The sequence below is a fragment of the Tympanuchus pallidicinctus genome, unplaced genomic scaffold, assembly GCF_026119805.1.
Source record: "Tympanuchus pallidicinctus isolate F22 unplaced genomic scaffold, pur_lepc_1.0 scaffold19, whole genome shotgun sequence".
In the NCBI taxonomy this organism is placed as follows: domain Eukaryota; kingdom Metazoa; phylum Chordata; class Aves; order Galliformes; family Phasianidae; genus Tympanuchus; species Tympanuchus pallidicinctus.
This window is the reverse complement of record NW_026294710.1, coordinates 14,871,710-14,887,145: the sequence shown is the minus strand read 5'-3', so window position 1 is coordinate 14,887,145 and position 15,436 is coordinate 14,871,710. Positions and strand designations below refer to the sequence as shown.

The following is a 15,436-nucleotide window of genomic DNA, read 5'->3' as shown; positions in this document are numbered from 1 at the left end:
ACACTAATATGTGTTTGTACCCAGTGCTATAGGCAGATAAGATCTACAATCCCAGCTGGGCTCCTGCTGTTGGCTTTGGGATCCTAAGTGGGATGAAAGGCTCTGAGGGACTCCCATTGCCTGTCCCTTGGCAGCCCTGCCTATGCTCTGCTAACAGATAAATCCCAGTGCACACACACGAGGATCTGCTGAGACAGAAATTAGTGTTTTTTCAGGCACCTACAGACTCAGCTTGTTACTTAAGGGTGACCAGTCATTCTGTATATGTGCTCCTTCCCATTTCCAGTTGACATTTGCAAAGTGCCATGCACAGGTGTTAGCAAAGCTCCCAAGTGACAGAAGATTAATTATTCTCTATTTTTCAAACGCTTTCCTTCCCACTCCAGCCTTCCTATCCTTGCTCCTAGCTCCATAAAGCTGTGAAAAGGCACCGTTGTGAGTCCAAGTGGCTCTGCATCATCTTGCATCTTCCTGGCAGTGACACTGAGAAGTGTCATAAAAATGCTAATAGTGAATGAGGCTGGCGGATACAGCCCTATCAGGCAGGACTCTGCTAACCTGCAGCAGCTCTTTACTTCCATGGTAACCACAAAGCTTATACCTGTAAATACCCTACAACTAGATCATAATCACAGGGTTCTGCAGTTTAGTGGCTAATCGTGTTTAGTTTGTCCAAAGAGAAATTACTGTGCAACTAGCACTCACTCTGCTGTAATGGACAGAAATCACCATACATGATTTACTCTGCAATTATATGACAATTAGTGGAAACAGAAAAACCTTACCTCTAAATGCTCAGAATTTCCACATTTCTATGGAAAACCATGCTGAGACTTCTAGTGCGGGTGAACTCTTCTGTCTGTGAGACATATCCAGCAAAACCAGGCAGCTTGTTGAAGTGTATTTCATAGAATCATAGAATCTTTCAAGTTGGAAGGGACACTTAAAGTCATCTAGCCCAACTCCCCTGCAATAAACAGGGACCTACAGCTTGAACAGGTTGTTCAGAGCCCTATCCAGCCTGACCTTGAGCATTCACAAGTTTGGGGCATCCACCACCTATCTGGGCAGAAATGTTATGTTTAGTCACATAGAGTGAGAACTTCTCTTTCTGTTTGTGTCCTGCTCCCAGTGCAGTACAATCTCAGGAGAATTCCTTATATTCTGCAGTCAGTATAGCATGACACATTTCTTCCCTTCTTGACTTCTTCCCATTCTGTCCTTTAAGCAGCTGTTGTGACAATGCATCCTCTCCCACTTAGGATGCTTTTTGCCTTTTGGTGAAGTGTTAGAAGGAAGCTGTTGATGGAGATGTGCAGTGGGATCTGATGGGCAACTAAGTGAACCCTATGTGAACCAACTCAGAATAAACCAAAATCTGGCTGGAAAAAAATGCCCTGAATACTGTGTCAGAGAAATCATCAAGTTGGGGGCTGGAAATGGCCTCCAGAGACAAGCATCCATTTTCTTCATTAAGACCAGATCCATGTACCTCAACTGTGCCTGACAAGTATTTGTTTAAGTCTGTCTCACTTTCTTTGAAGATTTCTATGCCTTTTTTAATACATGTTTTCTGGAAACTGGATACCACCTGAACCAGCTGAAGCTTTTCTGGTTCTGGATGGGGAAAAATAATTGCCTCCTGAGGCTTGTGTATATAGGAAACTCTGTCTAGTGCATTTCCAATTGAGATTTGTTTGGTTTTTTTGGCAGCAACATGGCACTGTTGATTCACAATCTGCTTGTGACCTTCAACAGTCCCCAGACCCTTTAATGCAACACTGGCCAGTCACTCCCATTCCACATTTGTTTGCATTGATTTCTCATACCGAAGAATGCTCACTACTTCCCTCTACTGAATTTCAGTTTGTTGATCTTGGCTTGCATCTACGATTTGTCAAGTTTGTTTTGAATTCTTAACTCAGCCTTTGGATGTTCTTGCACCCTCTCCCAGAGCAGAGTCATTCACAAAATCTGTAAGCATGATCTGCAGTCCATCAATGAAGTCAATAGTAAAAACATGGAGTAATGCCAGACCCAGGACTAAACTTCTTTTGAAAAGTCCTCCCAGCCCACAATGAATTTTCTGACTTACTGTTTTCTACATGTACCTTATGGTGGCTTCTTTTAGATTATGTTTCCCCATTTACATATTTATTTATTTTTATGGGAATCTCCTGCAGGACAGTAGCAAATACTCTACAAAAGTCTAGATAAATCACATCTGCTGCCTCCTCTTATCCACAAAGCCATTAAGCCTGTCAAAAAAGGAAATTAAATTGAGTTGACACAATTTGTTCTTGACAAATCTATGCTGGCTGATTTTTATCACCTTATCATCTTGCAGGTGCTTATAAATTGATTGTTTAATAATTTGATGTACTTTCTTTCTGGGAAGCCAAGTTAGGCTGACAGGTCTATAATTACACAGAAGCTCCATTTTCCCCTTTTTAAGGCATTTCTGAGATACTCGAGACTTCACTCAGCTTTCAAGAGCCCTTCAAAATGACACTGGCATAGATAAACATGGATATCTATTCAGCACCTATGGAGTACACAGCAGAGGTATATTTGGATGCTATATCCAAATACATACAATGCATACAAATATCACAGAATCTTGAAATCATAGAATTGCTCAGGTGGGAAAGGACTTTCAAGATCATCAAGTCCAACCTCAACCTAACCATACTACCCTAACTAGCAACCCATTGCTAACCTTAGAGGTGCACCCAAGCATTGGCAGAATATCCTTCAGAACTGTGCTCCACAGCTAGAAAGTACTTTTCCCATCATGTGCATATATGTTTAAAGTACAGAATATTCACCTAGCAGCTAGGATTCACATGTTACTGAGATGGATACAGCTTCCTTCACTGAGAACCACAGCTTTGAGAGCTTCCCCTGGCTTTCTTGGAGGTAATGACAGGTAGGGATCCAGGTGACAGCTCAATTTCTCTTGTTCACAACTCATGGTACCACTTCTTGCCTCCCCTGGAACCCAGCCTTTGGGCGTGAAGTTAACTCTGGGTTCATTTTTTCCTTTTCTTCTAGTATTCGTATGAAGGAATGGAGATTAACAGCCTGCCGGTGGAGCTGACCGTTGTATGGAACGGGAATTTCAACATTGACAACCCAGCACAGAACAAAGGTAAGGAATTATTTCAACTTGTCCTTGGAAGCGGTAACCTTAGCAACGGGCCACATCCCTCCCTACACTTAACAAAGCTGCCACCATCTCCCTGCGCTGTCTGCTGCAGACTTGTTCTCTGCACTCTGCAAATTGCCAATTTTTTTGTGCTTTGTGATTTTTTTTTTCCCTCTGAGAAATACCACTCTTCCTCCCACTTGCATGGCTTTCTCTCATTTTTCATCACCTTTGCATCCTGCTTCTCCCCCTTTTTTTTTTTTTTTTTTGTGTGTGTGTGTGTGTCTTCCTTCCTTACTCCTCCTGCCTTCTCCCCCTGTTTATTTCTCCTGGAGTGATGCTCTTCAATTTAACACACCAGGAAAGTGGGCACTCTTTGCTCATAGGTGAGGTGGTAATGAACAGAGGAAGGGAGAGGGGGAGGAAGCAGGCTGCAGCTTTGTCAGTGGGAAGAGACTGAACAAAACAAAACGTTAACAGCAAAGGACTGACATCTTCCTCCTGCCTGGAGTCTGACTGTTTAATTGCCATGCATGGCACAGAGTTGGTGTGCTTCTCACAGAGGGCTATTGCTTGTCCAACCCTGAGACAATTGTTTTTGCCAGAGATGGGAGGTTCGTTCACATCTTCCTACTTCTTCTTGTCCATCACCCTCAACCACATGGCAGATTTTGCCCCAGATTCCCTCTGCTCTCAGCCTTTGCATTCACAGCTCAGACCTTCAGCCTCTCCTTCTCACACCACCGCCTCTCAGAAGTTTCTCCCTCCCTCACTTTACCTTCCTTTTCCTTGGACACTTTCCACTGCTTCTCCCACTCCTCTCTCCCAGTCACGTACTCCCAAATTCTTTTCATACCATTTCACACACAACCTTGAGCTGAGCCGCGATGGATGAGGTTTCCACCAACACCTCGTTGAAGCTGGAGAGCGATACAGAAGGCAACTCTTCATCCCATATTGTGACTCCTTTCCATCAAAAAATGGCTTGGATTATACCATTATGTTTTGTAGCGGGAGGATACCAGCCAGATACACTTGGCTGTATCACATGGAAGCATAGCACATGCTTTCGTAGACACATAGAACTTTATTTACTAACACAGATGTAGTATTTAAGAATAAGTAAAATCCGCTAGCAGAGCTTTTGAGTAGATTTTCTTCTTTGGAAAATTGAGAGAGATACAGAGGCAGGACAAGTGGCAATATTAATGGGCAATGTTAATGATAGGTGGATAGTTAGATTAGATGATCTGAGAGGTCTTTTCCAACCGTATGATTCAATGATTAGCTTCAGTGTCTTTCTAAGTGAAGTTGCACTAAAGGTACATTGCTTCCAAGATCAACCAAGATGCCACCACTGTTACAGCCAACAACTCACAGGCTGGGCTGGTAGACTGAAAGCCTACATTAAACCAAACATTGTGAGCAGAGCAGTTCAACAAATAAGGAAAGCTCTGTGCCCTAAGAGGCTTGCAGCATGCTGAGGTTGACAGTATTTCACAATTTTTTCTTGCAACCAACCTGGAGAAATAAAAAGTTTCCAAGGTTTCCCCTGCATTGGTCAATACTTGCTGACTTCTGAGAGAATGGGGCATAGGTATAGTGTTTAGAGTGAGAGCTAAAGCTTTCCAGCAAGAAGATTCAAAACCTTTGAGCTTTTGGATTGTGCATGATAATAACCACAGACAAGACTTTAGTCACTTACCGGCATGCCAACACAAAAGTACAAAGGGAAAATCTCATATCTTACAAAGAAAACCACCAACATCCACATAAGTACAGAAATAAACTAATCTGAAAGCCTCAGTTCTGCCATCTTCAGCCTCAGGGAGCAGATTTTTGCTATTAGCACCCTGTGCAACTCAGGCCTCAGTTTACTCAACTGTAAAATAAGGATAAATAGCATGATCTCATTTCATAGTACTGCAAGAATTTTAGGCTTTATTTGGAAAAAAGCTTTGACTGCCTCTAATCACTTATTAGCAGCCCAAAACAGAGCTAAGCACTAATCTTTGCTGTTGGTATTAGAAGGGGATCAACTGAGTACTTCAAAGTATAAAGTAGTCTGAATTTTTGGAGCAGAAGAAGAGGGAAAGGCTGATGGTAAAACTCTGCATTCAGCCTCACATACAGAGCTACTGTGAATTTATTGTTCTCTCTTAGATTTTCTGTTTAGGGGAAAACCTGAGTAGCTTTACGCTCAGTTCTGGGTAGGGTATTCCAGGAAAACTCTTCACATGGAGTTTAGATGGTTGGGTAGAGCAGGTGTAGTAAGCCATTTATAGATGGAGAGCTGGGACTTGTTGAAACATCACTGGATGCCATTCAGACATTCTCAGGAAAAGGGAAGGGCCGAGGCCATGTCACTGGCCAAGTATCTTTCTTCCCAGTGTCTCTCTTGCAGTCCATCATTCTACACTGATGGCTGCATCCCTCCTGCTCTCAGCTTCTACAAACAGGGAGATATTCAAGACCTGTCTGGACACTTTCCTGTGCAACCTACTCTAAGGGGTAGCAAACCCCCTTAGTAGAGGGGTTGGACTATATAATCTCTAGAAGTCCCTTCCAACCCTTACAATTGTGTGATTCAGTGAGATTTTTTGCATGGGAGATGAACTCTGACAATTTGTTTCACTGAGGGTATAAGCATTTTATCCTGTATTATTTATTCCCCTGCATAAGCCCCATCCTGCCTCTGGGATGAGCATCCCAGCCCTCACCTCATTGCTGCCCCTGACATCCCACTGCTCACCCATTCTGTCTGCATCTCTGAAGTCCTCTCTGTTTTCCTGTCCCTGCAGTTCATCTGTACAAGTGTGGGGCCATGCGGGACAGCTGTGGCCTGTGCCTGAAAGCCGACCCGGACTTCGAGTGTGGCTGGTGTGAGGGGCAGAACCAGTGCACGCTGAAGCAGCACTGCCCAGCCCAGGACAGCCAGTGGCTGGAGTTGTCCAGCACCAAAGGCAAATGTACCAACCCCAAGATCACAGATGTAAGTCATGGATCTTCAAGAGCCTGTAGATTCCCTCTTGTACCCTTCCCTTGGTTTATTTTCTTGATTGGTCTTTGGGTTGGTGAGGGGAAGGTCAAGATTGATCTCTGCTGGATCAGGCAAAGTCCCAAGTGACTATGGGGATGAAGGGCTATGGTGTGCTTCAAAAAGAAGCACACAGCTTCAGGTGTGTTTTCTCACCATAGTCAATATGAACGTGAATGATTTGCGCATCACAGTCTCCTAGTGGAAGACCTCAGGGCATCTGAGTGGCCCACATGTGGTTGACAAATCTGACATGCAGCATTCAGGAGACCTGGGCCTTCTAGAGGTGAAGTTGGAGGCGAGAAAAGACACTTGGGGGCATCTCAAGTAGACTATGTGAAGGTTGTCAAAGGAGCACAGCTCTCCTGAAAGGAGCTCTCTGGCCAAACTGGATGAGAGGAGATATTGAGTGATCCCAGAGTGTTTTGAGATTTACTGACAGAACGTCAAAGAAAGAGGGCAGGTTGTAGTTCATGCTTCCTGGTAGTAGAACACAAGCAAAGTCCCTGCCTGGGGAAGAAAGAACTCCACTAACTACAGCAGAATAAAGTTCTTGGGTTTGCCTGGTTGTCTTTGCAAGGTGAAAGATATCCCAACTGATCAATCAAAGCCTTGTACCAAGATCAGCCTTCCCCTTTTGAAGGCTCAAGGAAGAGGCAGGCTCAAGTCAAGACTAAGTGAAACAGTCTAATTAAGTAATAAAAAGAGAGTGAAGGCAATGATGGGTGGACATAACAAAGTTGCAAAGTCCTTTGGAATGTATCCTATTGATTATGCTGATCAGGCCAAAGGAAGAGCTGGGGAAGAGATAGAAAAATAGAAAGAAAATAAAGAGGGGAAACAGAGGAAGAAAGAGACAGCAAGGAGGGGGAATCAGGACTCCAGTCTACAGTGATTTTATCTGCTCTTAGGATGCTTTTGCCATAATGATGGGCATCATTTTCAAGGACATAGGCAGATAGAGTGACAGATATGAGCCATAATAATGGGAAACTGCACCCTTACCAACTGCACCCTGACTTAAGCATTTCTCAGTCACTGTACCTTAATTAAGATGAGTAAACGTGCAGAATGAATAGGGCCTTATTTTGCAACTGAGAATGGTAAGGAAGAAAATGAGATGGGGAAGAAGAGGGGAAAGACACTGAGGAATATCTAGCCTCTTTGGTTATTGTTTAATATGGAACGTAAGGTGGACTCCTTTTCTAGAAACCAAGGAATCAAAGAATCAAAAGGTATGGGTACTATAAATGAACCCTAAACCTGTATCTATGGGTGAAATGGTTTTGTCTATGTCTATGATTTCGTGAGAGCAAACTCTGGGTAGAGTCTTGTTTTATCAGATGCTACTGAAAAGAGCTTCTCTGATTTTGTTTCTGTCCATCTTCCTGTAGTCTGTCACTCTCCAAGTACTCAGTGAGTTGGACTGCCCAAGTGGCATACCAATTATGATGTTTCCAAGGTGGAGGTCTCCACCATGCTTGCATTTGTCTGCAGCTGGTCAATCTGAATGCACTTGAAGCTGTGAAACCAGGCCCAGTGACAGCCAGAATAAATGGTTACTCCTGAAAGTTCACTTCTGAGGCCTTGAAAATTACAGGGAGCTGAGGGGAAAGAAACCTTTATGAATCTTTTAATGTCTCAAACCTTAAGAAAGACTTAAGGTTAAGAAATTTTAGATTGATTAATAGAATTTGGTATTGAGAAGATGACAGATGACCAACTGAAACAGAAGTCCACACCACAAGGACCTTCCCATGCAATAGCACACTGTTCGGAAGGTCCGTCCACATTTCTGTACCATGCTTTGACTCACGTGCGTTACCTACAGTCTCCTTATGAAGTGAAAATCACTCATTCTCCACGTTACAGCTCCAGAAGGAGCATACTTCCATTTCTGCTGGCATTTCCTGCTACAGCTCCCAGAGCTCGAACAGATTATTGCAATATTCGCTCATGAAATATTCCAACTGTCTGGTGCGATCATAAGTAGCTCTTGCAAAGTCTTTTTCTGAGCCATTAGCATGGAAGTAATCTCAAGTGACTGGATATATATTGCAGCTAATGGTACGTCTGGAGAGGTTGGTAAAAGCGTGCATATCCTGGCGAGGAGCCAGGGAAATATCTGTGCAGGCGAGGGAGGAGAAATAACATGTGTCCTCACACTTGCACAAGCACAAGCACGTGGCAACCCAGAGCACAGCTTCCCACAGCCTGTATTTATTTCCTGGCTCCGGCATTTATATTGCCACTAAGTGAAATTAAAAGGCTTACAGATTCGTTCAGCCACAGAACCTTCTGTAGGACTGACAATTCAGGGCCTGGATGGATGGGGCTTTGAGCAGCCTGGTCTGGTGGGAGGTATCCCTGCCTATAGCAGGGGGTTGGAACTTGATGATCTGAAGGTCCCTTCCAAACCCGAACCATTCTGTGATTTGCTTGGTATTAGCCAAGGGCGTAAATTGTGATGAAGTGTCGTAGCTCTGGGTCTTAAAGAGAAAGCTGAGGCTTCTTGGCAGCTTTCACATCCCTGCTTGTGTTTCCCTCTGCAAAAACTGGCAGGTCTCTTTCCAGATTTTTGCACCTACGATAGAAACAGGCTCCTTCTCTCTTTCTGTGAAAACATTGCAGTAGCAACTTCTTGTTGTAGGCATCTGAAGGAGTACGATGAGTCAGGCTTAAAGATTTCCTGCACCCATTTGGGGGAATTCCAGTTCCCCCTGCTTTAAGGAACTGAGTTGGCTTTGAAGTTAGCCTTCAAAAAAAGGGAGACGTAGGTTAGATAAAAGGAAAAGGGTGTGTTTTTTTTTTAAGACAAGGGTGGAGTGAGGCTCTGGAACAGGTTGCCCAGAGATGTAGTGGATGCCCCATCCCTGGAGACATCTAAGGTCAGGCTGGATGGGGCTCTGAGTACCTGATTGAATGATAGGTGTCTGTTAATTGAAGGGAAGTTGGAGCAGATGAGCCTTAAGGGTCTCTACCAGCTCAAACAATTCTATGATTCTATAAAAATGTAAATATTGCATTGTTATAAGGGGGATTTTCAGAGCTAGCTTCAATCTAGGAAGATTCCTATTTGAGTTACTGTAAGTTTTTTAAATTCTCAGGCTTTAGTCAGAGCCAGAAGGAGGATCATGATGTTTCCATTGAGTTTCTGAGACTTTTGTCTCAAACTCTCCCATAGTTTTAAAAAATGAGGGACTTTTCTGACAAGATGTTCCTTTTCACCACTGCTATTCTGTGTAGTAACAGTAGTTATACCACCGAAGAAACCTCTTTTTACCTGCTATGAGATACATCTACATACTAGCAAGTTCTTTTGAAGATAAGTGAGCCCTAATTAACCACAGACCTACCTATCTGGACACCTGCCTTGCTAGAACAAGTGAAAACTACTTAACAGCAAGTTTAATGCCACAAAATGATAGCAAAATATTCCATAGGGACCTGACTTTTCTTACAGGAAAAAAAAAAAAAAGAGTTGAATATGTAAGGAAATATAATAGAAAGTGGAAATTGTGATTTAATTTTCCCTTTTCACTTTTTGTACATATTAGATTGGTTTGGTATGGTGATAATGCGAGCCTTTCAGCAACATTCACAGAAAGAGTTTTATTTTATCAGGAGAGGATTAACCGATGTTGGCAAAATGATTATTTAAAATACAAAACTTGCCTTGAATAGATATTTATTAGTGATTCAGAATCAAAATAGTTTAGAATTGCTATTTTTGGAAGATTGTTTAAGTTTTCATTGCGGAGCCCCCAGCTAAGTACATCAGGATTAGTTTCTTAGAATATAAATTCTATTTTAATTTTAATTTTTTAAGATACATTCCTTGTGTTCCTTTTTTTTGTTGTTTTTTTATTTTATTTTTAGGGAAGATAACCACTTTCTCACTTTCTAACCATTGTCTGTCATCCAAGGGTGAAATCTTCAGCCAACCCAAATAAATCTCATGTCAGTTTCATGAATGTTGTACTATTTTGATTTTAGGACTTAAGTGTCATGTTGACTTGTAGAGCAGGAAAAAACTTTCTACAGCTCTGATGGAATTTGGCCATTTTTTGGACCTGAAATGGTTGCCCGACCTGATTAGAGCCTATCTTCTTCAGTGCAGGACTGAAGTTGCTGTGGCACTGGGACATCAGAAATAATCAGGGCCTATCACTGCAAGTATCAGACTGGGGTGCAGCATGGAGACAACAGGAATGTAAATTCCAACTCTGGCTATTTGGAATTGCTGCACCTTGCTGTAGCAGAACCCCTCTCTGTCTCTCATCTGGCTGAAAAGACTTTGCTCAATTTCACTTTACACTAAAGTTTCTTCTCACAGTTTCCTACCTGGGCCACTGTAGGGAACTTGTGCTGCAGAATTTATGTCGACACCAGAGTAACCTATAGTCCTTGTATGTGATCATCTGTGCTATTAAATTATTTATGATTGTAAGCTCCCAGTGTAGTCAAAGCAAAGACAGTCATCAAGGAAGTGGTTTGTGGTGTCTAATATTAAACAGTCACAAACAGTATCTCCTAAGGGTGCCAAAGCCTTTCACTGTTAAAGATGTACCTGGAAAGATACTGGAGCAGGCTGTCCAGACTAGCTGTGGATGCCCCATGCCTGAAATGTTTAAGGCCAGGTTGGGTGAGACTTAGGACAATCTGATCTAGTGGAAGATCTATATGTTTTTTGTCCTGCTTTCAACAGGAGAGTTGAAACTAAATGATCTTTAAGGCTCCTCCCAACCCAAACTGTTCTATGATTCTCTGATTTTATGACCTGAAAATTGGCCTCTCAGTCAAAATTAAGCTAACTCTGGTGCCAGACTCATGGCTGGGAAGCAGTCAAGAGCAGCCCTGCTCATGCCAGTCCCTCTACTTTGCCTGCCAGTCAGATTGCTTTGGAAGGATCTAGCTGCCAGCCCAGGATTCCCAGTTGTCAGAGCCATTGGCCAAAGGGTATGGGCCTGAGAAAGGGAATTCCCCTTTCCTCACTGCACAGATAGCCTTGCCAAGATTGGCAGATGGCAGCCATGACATCCTGAATGGGCAGCAGGGAATACCATTAGAAGGCCCTTTCAGCCGTCCAGTCATATGGCAAAACATTTGGACGCAGTAAATAATTAGAAGGGCAGAACTGAGATAACTAAGAGTCAGCCCCCTAATTTCCATGCTGTTTCAGTGTTGAGTAGGTGTCTTCAAAGCTAATTTTCACCTACTTCTGAACAAGCGTGATGGATGCAATGCAGAGTGCTCTCCCCTTTACACATTCCCTCTGCATGGACCAGAAATACTGCATGGTGATTGATAGCTTTGAGTGAAGTTCTACAATGGGAGAGAAGAGAGTACTGAAACTCAGAGGGTGCTTTGGCTCTGCTGCCCAACAGAGCTGCTGCTGAATGAGATGCAGCAATCCTACCCTCCTAAGGTCTAGTAAAGGTCAAGACTGTGGTGCAAATGTCATGTCACCAAACACCAGAAGCACTGGGACATCCATTCATTTCAGACCTCCCAGCCAATAGTCCACCACCCTATGAACAAGCCATCCATGCTCCCATTGTTGCCTTTCCACTGGACCCTGCTCTCCCATGAAGGTAGCTGGAGAACTTCTGGAGATATGTATTGGTGTATAGCAACTACTGCTATTGCTTCTGTCACTGGCAGTCTACTCTGCACCTAATCTGACACTGTTTCTGTTGTTGTGTCTTGGATGCTATTTATGCAGATGGACATATTCAGCTGAGTTCATGAGGCATACCTGATAGCACCCTCCAGAACAGATCAAAAACTTGAACTTTGGGCTGGGAATTCACATCATAAACTGACTGGCTAAAGCAACTTATTTCTTGTTCTTTCTCTCATTTATTTGCACCATGGTCCACTCCTGCTTTTTCGTAGTTTATGTCTATAAAATGCAGAACTCAGTGGCATTGCAGCATTGGAAGCCCTTCCTTCTACCTGGAAGACATCTCCTATCCCTCTCTATGTGTTTTGCAAGTAGCTGGAAGAAAGAGAAATGATATCAGAGGCAGAATTTTGGATAGTCTGAGGTTGGATCATATGTAAAATACAGTATATTTGCTAGGGAGATGGACCCAGTGATGTATCTGGAGTAGTTTGATTACTTCAGTTGACGAGTATTTATGAGCATCTTTAGTGGTGACAAAAAGGTCTCATACTGCCTCATAGGATGATGTTGTATTTACAAAGGTAAATTATTCTCTTTTTTCCTGACTTGTTTCTCCAGATCAACCCAGTGACAGGCCCTCGTGAAGGAGGGACTAAGGTTACCATCCGTGGGGAGAACCTGGGGCTGGAATTCAGAGACATTGCATCTCATGTTAAAGTGGCTGGAGTGGAGTGCAAACCACTGGTGGAAGGGTACATCCCAGCAGAGCAGTAAGTTGGGTGTGTGGCAGACAGTGGGCCACAGAACATCTAATACTGATTATTGCTACCTGTGTGGTCTTTGAGGAGTCCATTCCCTCTAGCCTCCCTAGAGTCCAAAGAAGATGCCACTCCTCACTAACAGCTCAGGTGCTAATAATGCATTTATTAGTGTATTTGGTATATTTTGTGTGATCATCATTGGAGTATGGCATAAAATTATCTATTTTTCAAATAGCAGCCACCACAACGGTGTTCAAATGCAGTCTGTGAGGCCACAACTCCAAGAAGCAGCTTTCTCCATGCAGGAATGGTCATTAAGCCCTATAGATGCAAAGGTGTCCACCGTGCAAGACTGGAGGGCAGAGGAACTCCTGGGGCCAGATCTCTGTCCAGTATTTGTCTACATAATTAAGTGATGGTATGGTGGTTTGCAACAGCCCAACAGCCAACCATCTGCTTCACTGAGTAGAAATAAAGAAATAAAGAAATAAAGCCACAATTTATTAAAAAAAAGAATGACTTAGTGCACAATTTGGATCCTGGACTGGAAAGCAACAGAGAATGTGATAAGTCTACAGTCCATTTCCCAAGAACACAGATTGTGTGCTCTGATTTCATCTCACCCAGTTTGCATAACCATCCTTAAACCTTTGCCTCTGTTTCCTGTTTTCTCCACAGGATAGTATGTGAGATGGGGGAGGCCAAGCCCAGCCAGCACGCTGGATTTGTGGAGATCTGTGTGGCTGAGTGCAAACCAGAGTTCATGGCCAGGTCTTCACAGCTCTACTACTTTATGGTAAGGTCCTGCAAGAAGATCTCCTGGGCCCTGAAGATCCTCAGACCCTGGTCCACTTCTCAGTGTCTGTTCTCTGACCAAACTCCATCTCTGTGCTCTTCACATCCTGAGTACACTTGTTCCTTCCATTTCCTTTCAAAATCATTTTTATGAGCAAAAATAGCTCTCTTAATTAATGTTTTAACAGTCTATTAATAGTCCAGATTATTAGTCCAGCTTCAGTTTGATACAGCCATGGTCCAAAATAGTACAGAACATCTTCATTAATAGTTAAAAATGCTATGTAGAAAAGTAAAAAGGAAGAGAAGAGAGAAGAAAAAAGAAGAAAGAGAAGAAAAAGGAAAAGGAAAAGGAAAAGGAAAAGGAAAAGGAAAAGGAAAAGGAAAAGGAAAAGGAAAAGGAAAAGGAAAAGGAAAAGGAAAAGGAAAAGGAAAAATAGTAGTAGGTTGTCTGGCATCAGCTGTGTGCATAGACTGCACTCAGAAAGCAGACATATCTTTTTGGAGATATTGCTTGGACTCACAGATGGGTGTGATGCACTGTCTGTTGTGGACATCAGTATGCAAAGCAGTTGGAAGGGCTCTGGGCTCTTTTTTTGCACCACCATGGTGGAGGAAGTTCAGCCTGAAACTGTGGCTTTGCCATAGTGAAAACCTCATGGAAGAGAGAAGCAGAGCCCAGTGCATGCTGCACATTCAACTTGGATTTCTGCTCCTTCCTCCCCTTTTCTGCTCGCTTTTTGTGTCCAAGAGAACTCCTTATTTCTGTAAGGCTCCTTGCTGGGGATATGCAAGCATTGCCTAGCCTTGATCAGTTCAGGTCTGTGCAGGTCTGAGATGAGAGGATCTCTTTGTTCCCATCAAAAGCTCTCAACCCCTGCAAGGGAATGAGTCTTTTCTGAAATAATTCACATGCCTGAGCATTTGTTCATGGCAAAGAGAACTGGTAATGAATTCAAATATCTTAGATTTCCGCCTTGAACTGCAGTGATCTCTGTATTTTCCAGTGTCACTCAGGTGTTACTGTGATGTGGGGAGCATAGAAATACTTCAAGAAGTGGCCCCCACCTCACTGACAGAAGGGCTCTTTCCAGGACATTACACTTCAGCATGTCACCTTTGCTGCTCTTGAAATTACTGTCTGATGTTGATCATCCGTGTCCATCTGTGACAGCTTTTCCCTCCACTTGCTGGCTTTCTGGCTGCCAACTATCCCAGCCGTGCACAAGCGTGAAGTCTGCAGGGTTTTCTCAGCTGCATACCTTGATACCTTTGTGCTAGACAGAAAAAAACAACGATGCTCCCCAGCCTGCCCATCATATGCCCTCTCCCGTGTCCATTGCTTTCATAGTGGGAGGTGTTCATTAGCATGGCTTGGCTTCCTCTGATATTTCTGCCAAGAGGGTAGAGATGTTGTTACACACATCGCAACATGCCTTGGCGTCCTGCAGTGGTGGGTGGCAGCTTTCAAGAAAGGAAGATGTTTAAAAACCAACGATGGGCATCACCTGGGAGTTAAGTGCTGCTACCAGACACACAGCAAATCCTTTGGAAAATTGCTTTTGCAAAAGGTTTGAAGCAAAACAAGGTCAAATTTGGCCAATAGGTTCCGCCTTCCTCTCTCCTGTGAGAAATGGAACAGCTGATTATTTGTACCCAGCAGAATATTTTATTTCAGTGTTTAGAAAAAGAGGCAGCTTAATTTAGAGATGATAGAGCAGCTTTTCTCAACACTTGTAAGCAGAACTTTTAAGTTTAAAATGCTGTTAATTTGTTTTTTCAAACTGGTCTGTGATCAAAAATGCAAATTGTGTTAGAGAGTTCAATAAGCCAAAAGAGAAACAAAGCATTTGGTTGCATGCTGAAATGGTATTTATGATGAGCTAAATGATTTTTTTTTAATTCATTTTATTGCTGTGATTAATTCCATTGTCTTTCAATCCATTACCTTCATTCTTTTCAATTCGGACACAGGAGTTTGCCTTTATTTTGGCTCAGTGTGATTTGGGTTGCTCTGTCTGTGTCTATTCTGGCTCTCTGTTTCAGGAGAGCATTTTGGACAGGCT

General features: G+C 43.0%; 1 protein-coding gene across 3 annotated transcripts in view; it reads left to right on the top strand.

Annotated features, from left to right (window-relative positions):
- PLXNA4 (plexin A4) overlaps nt 1-15,436 on the top strand; it is a 445,689-nt gene that overhangs the window by 359,824 nt on the left and 70,429 nt on the right. For all 3 annotated transcript variants that reach the window (XM_052680712.1, XM_052680714.1, XM_052680713.1), the window contains exons 11-14: nt 3,055-3,151; nt 5,950-6,140; nt 12,433-12,584; nt 13,254-13,371. In XM_052680712.1, coding sequence (XP_052536672.1) covers nt 3,055-3,151; nt 5,950-6,140; nt 12,433-12,584; nt 13,254-13,371 — 558 coding nt within the window. The remainder of the gene's footprint in view (nt 1-3,054; nt 3,152-5,949; nt 6,141-12,432; nt 12,585-13,253; nt 13,372-15,436) is intronic.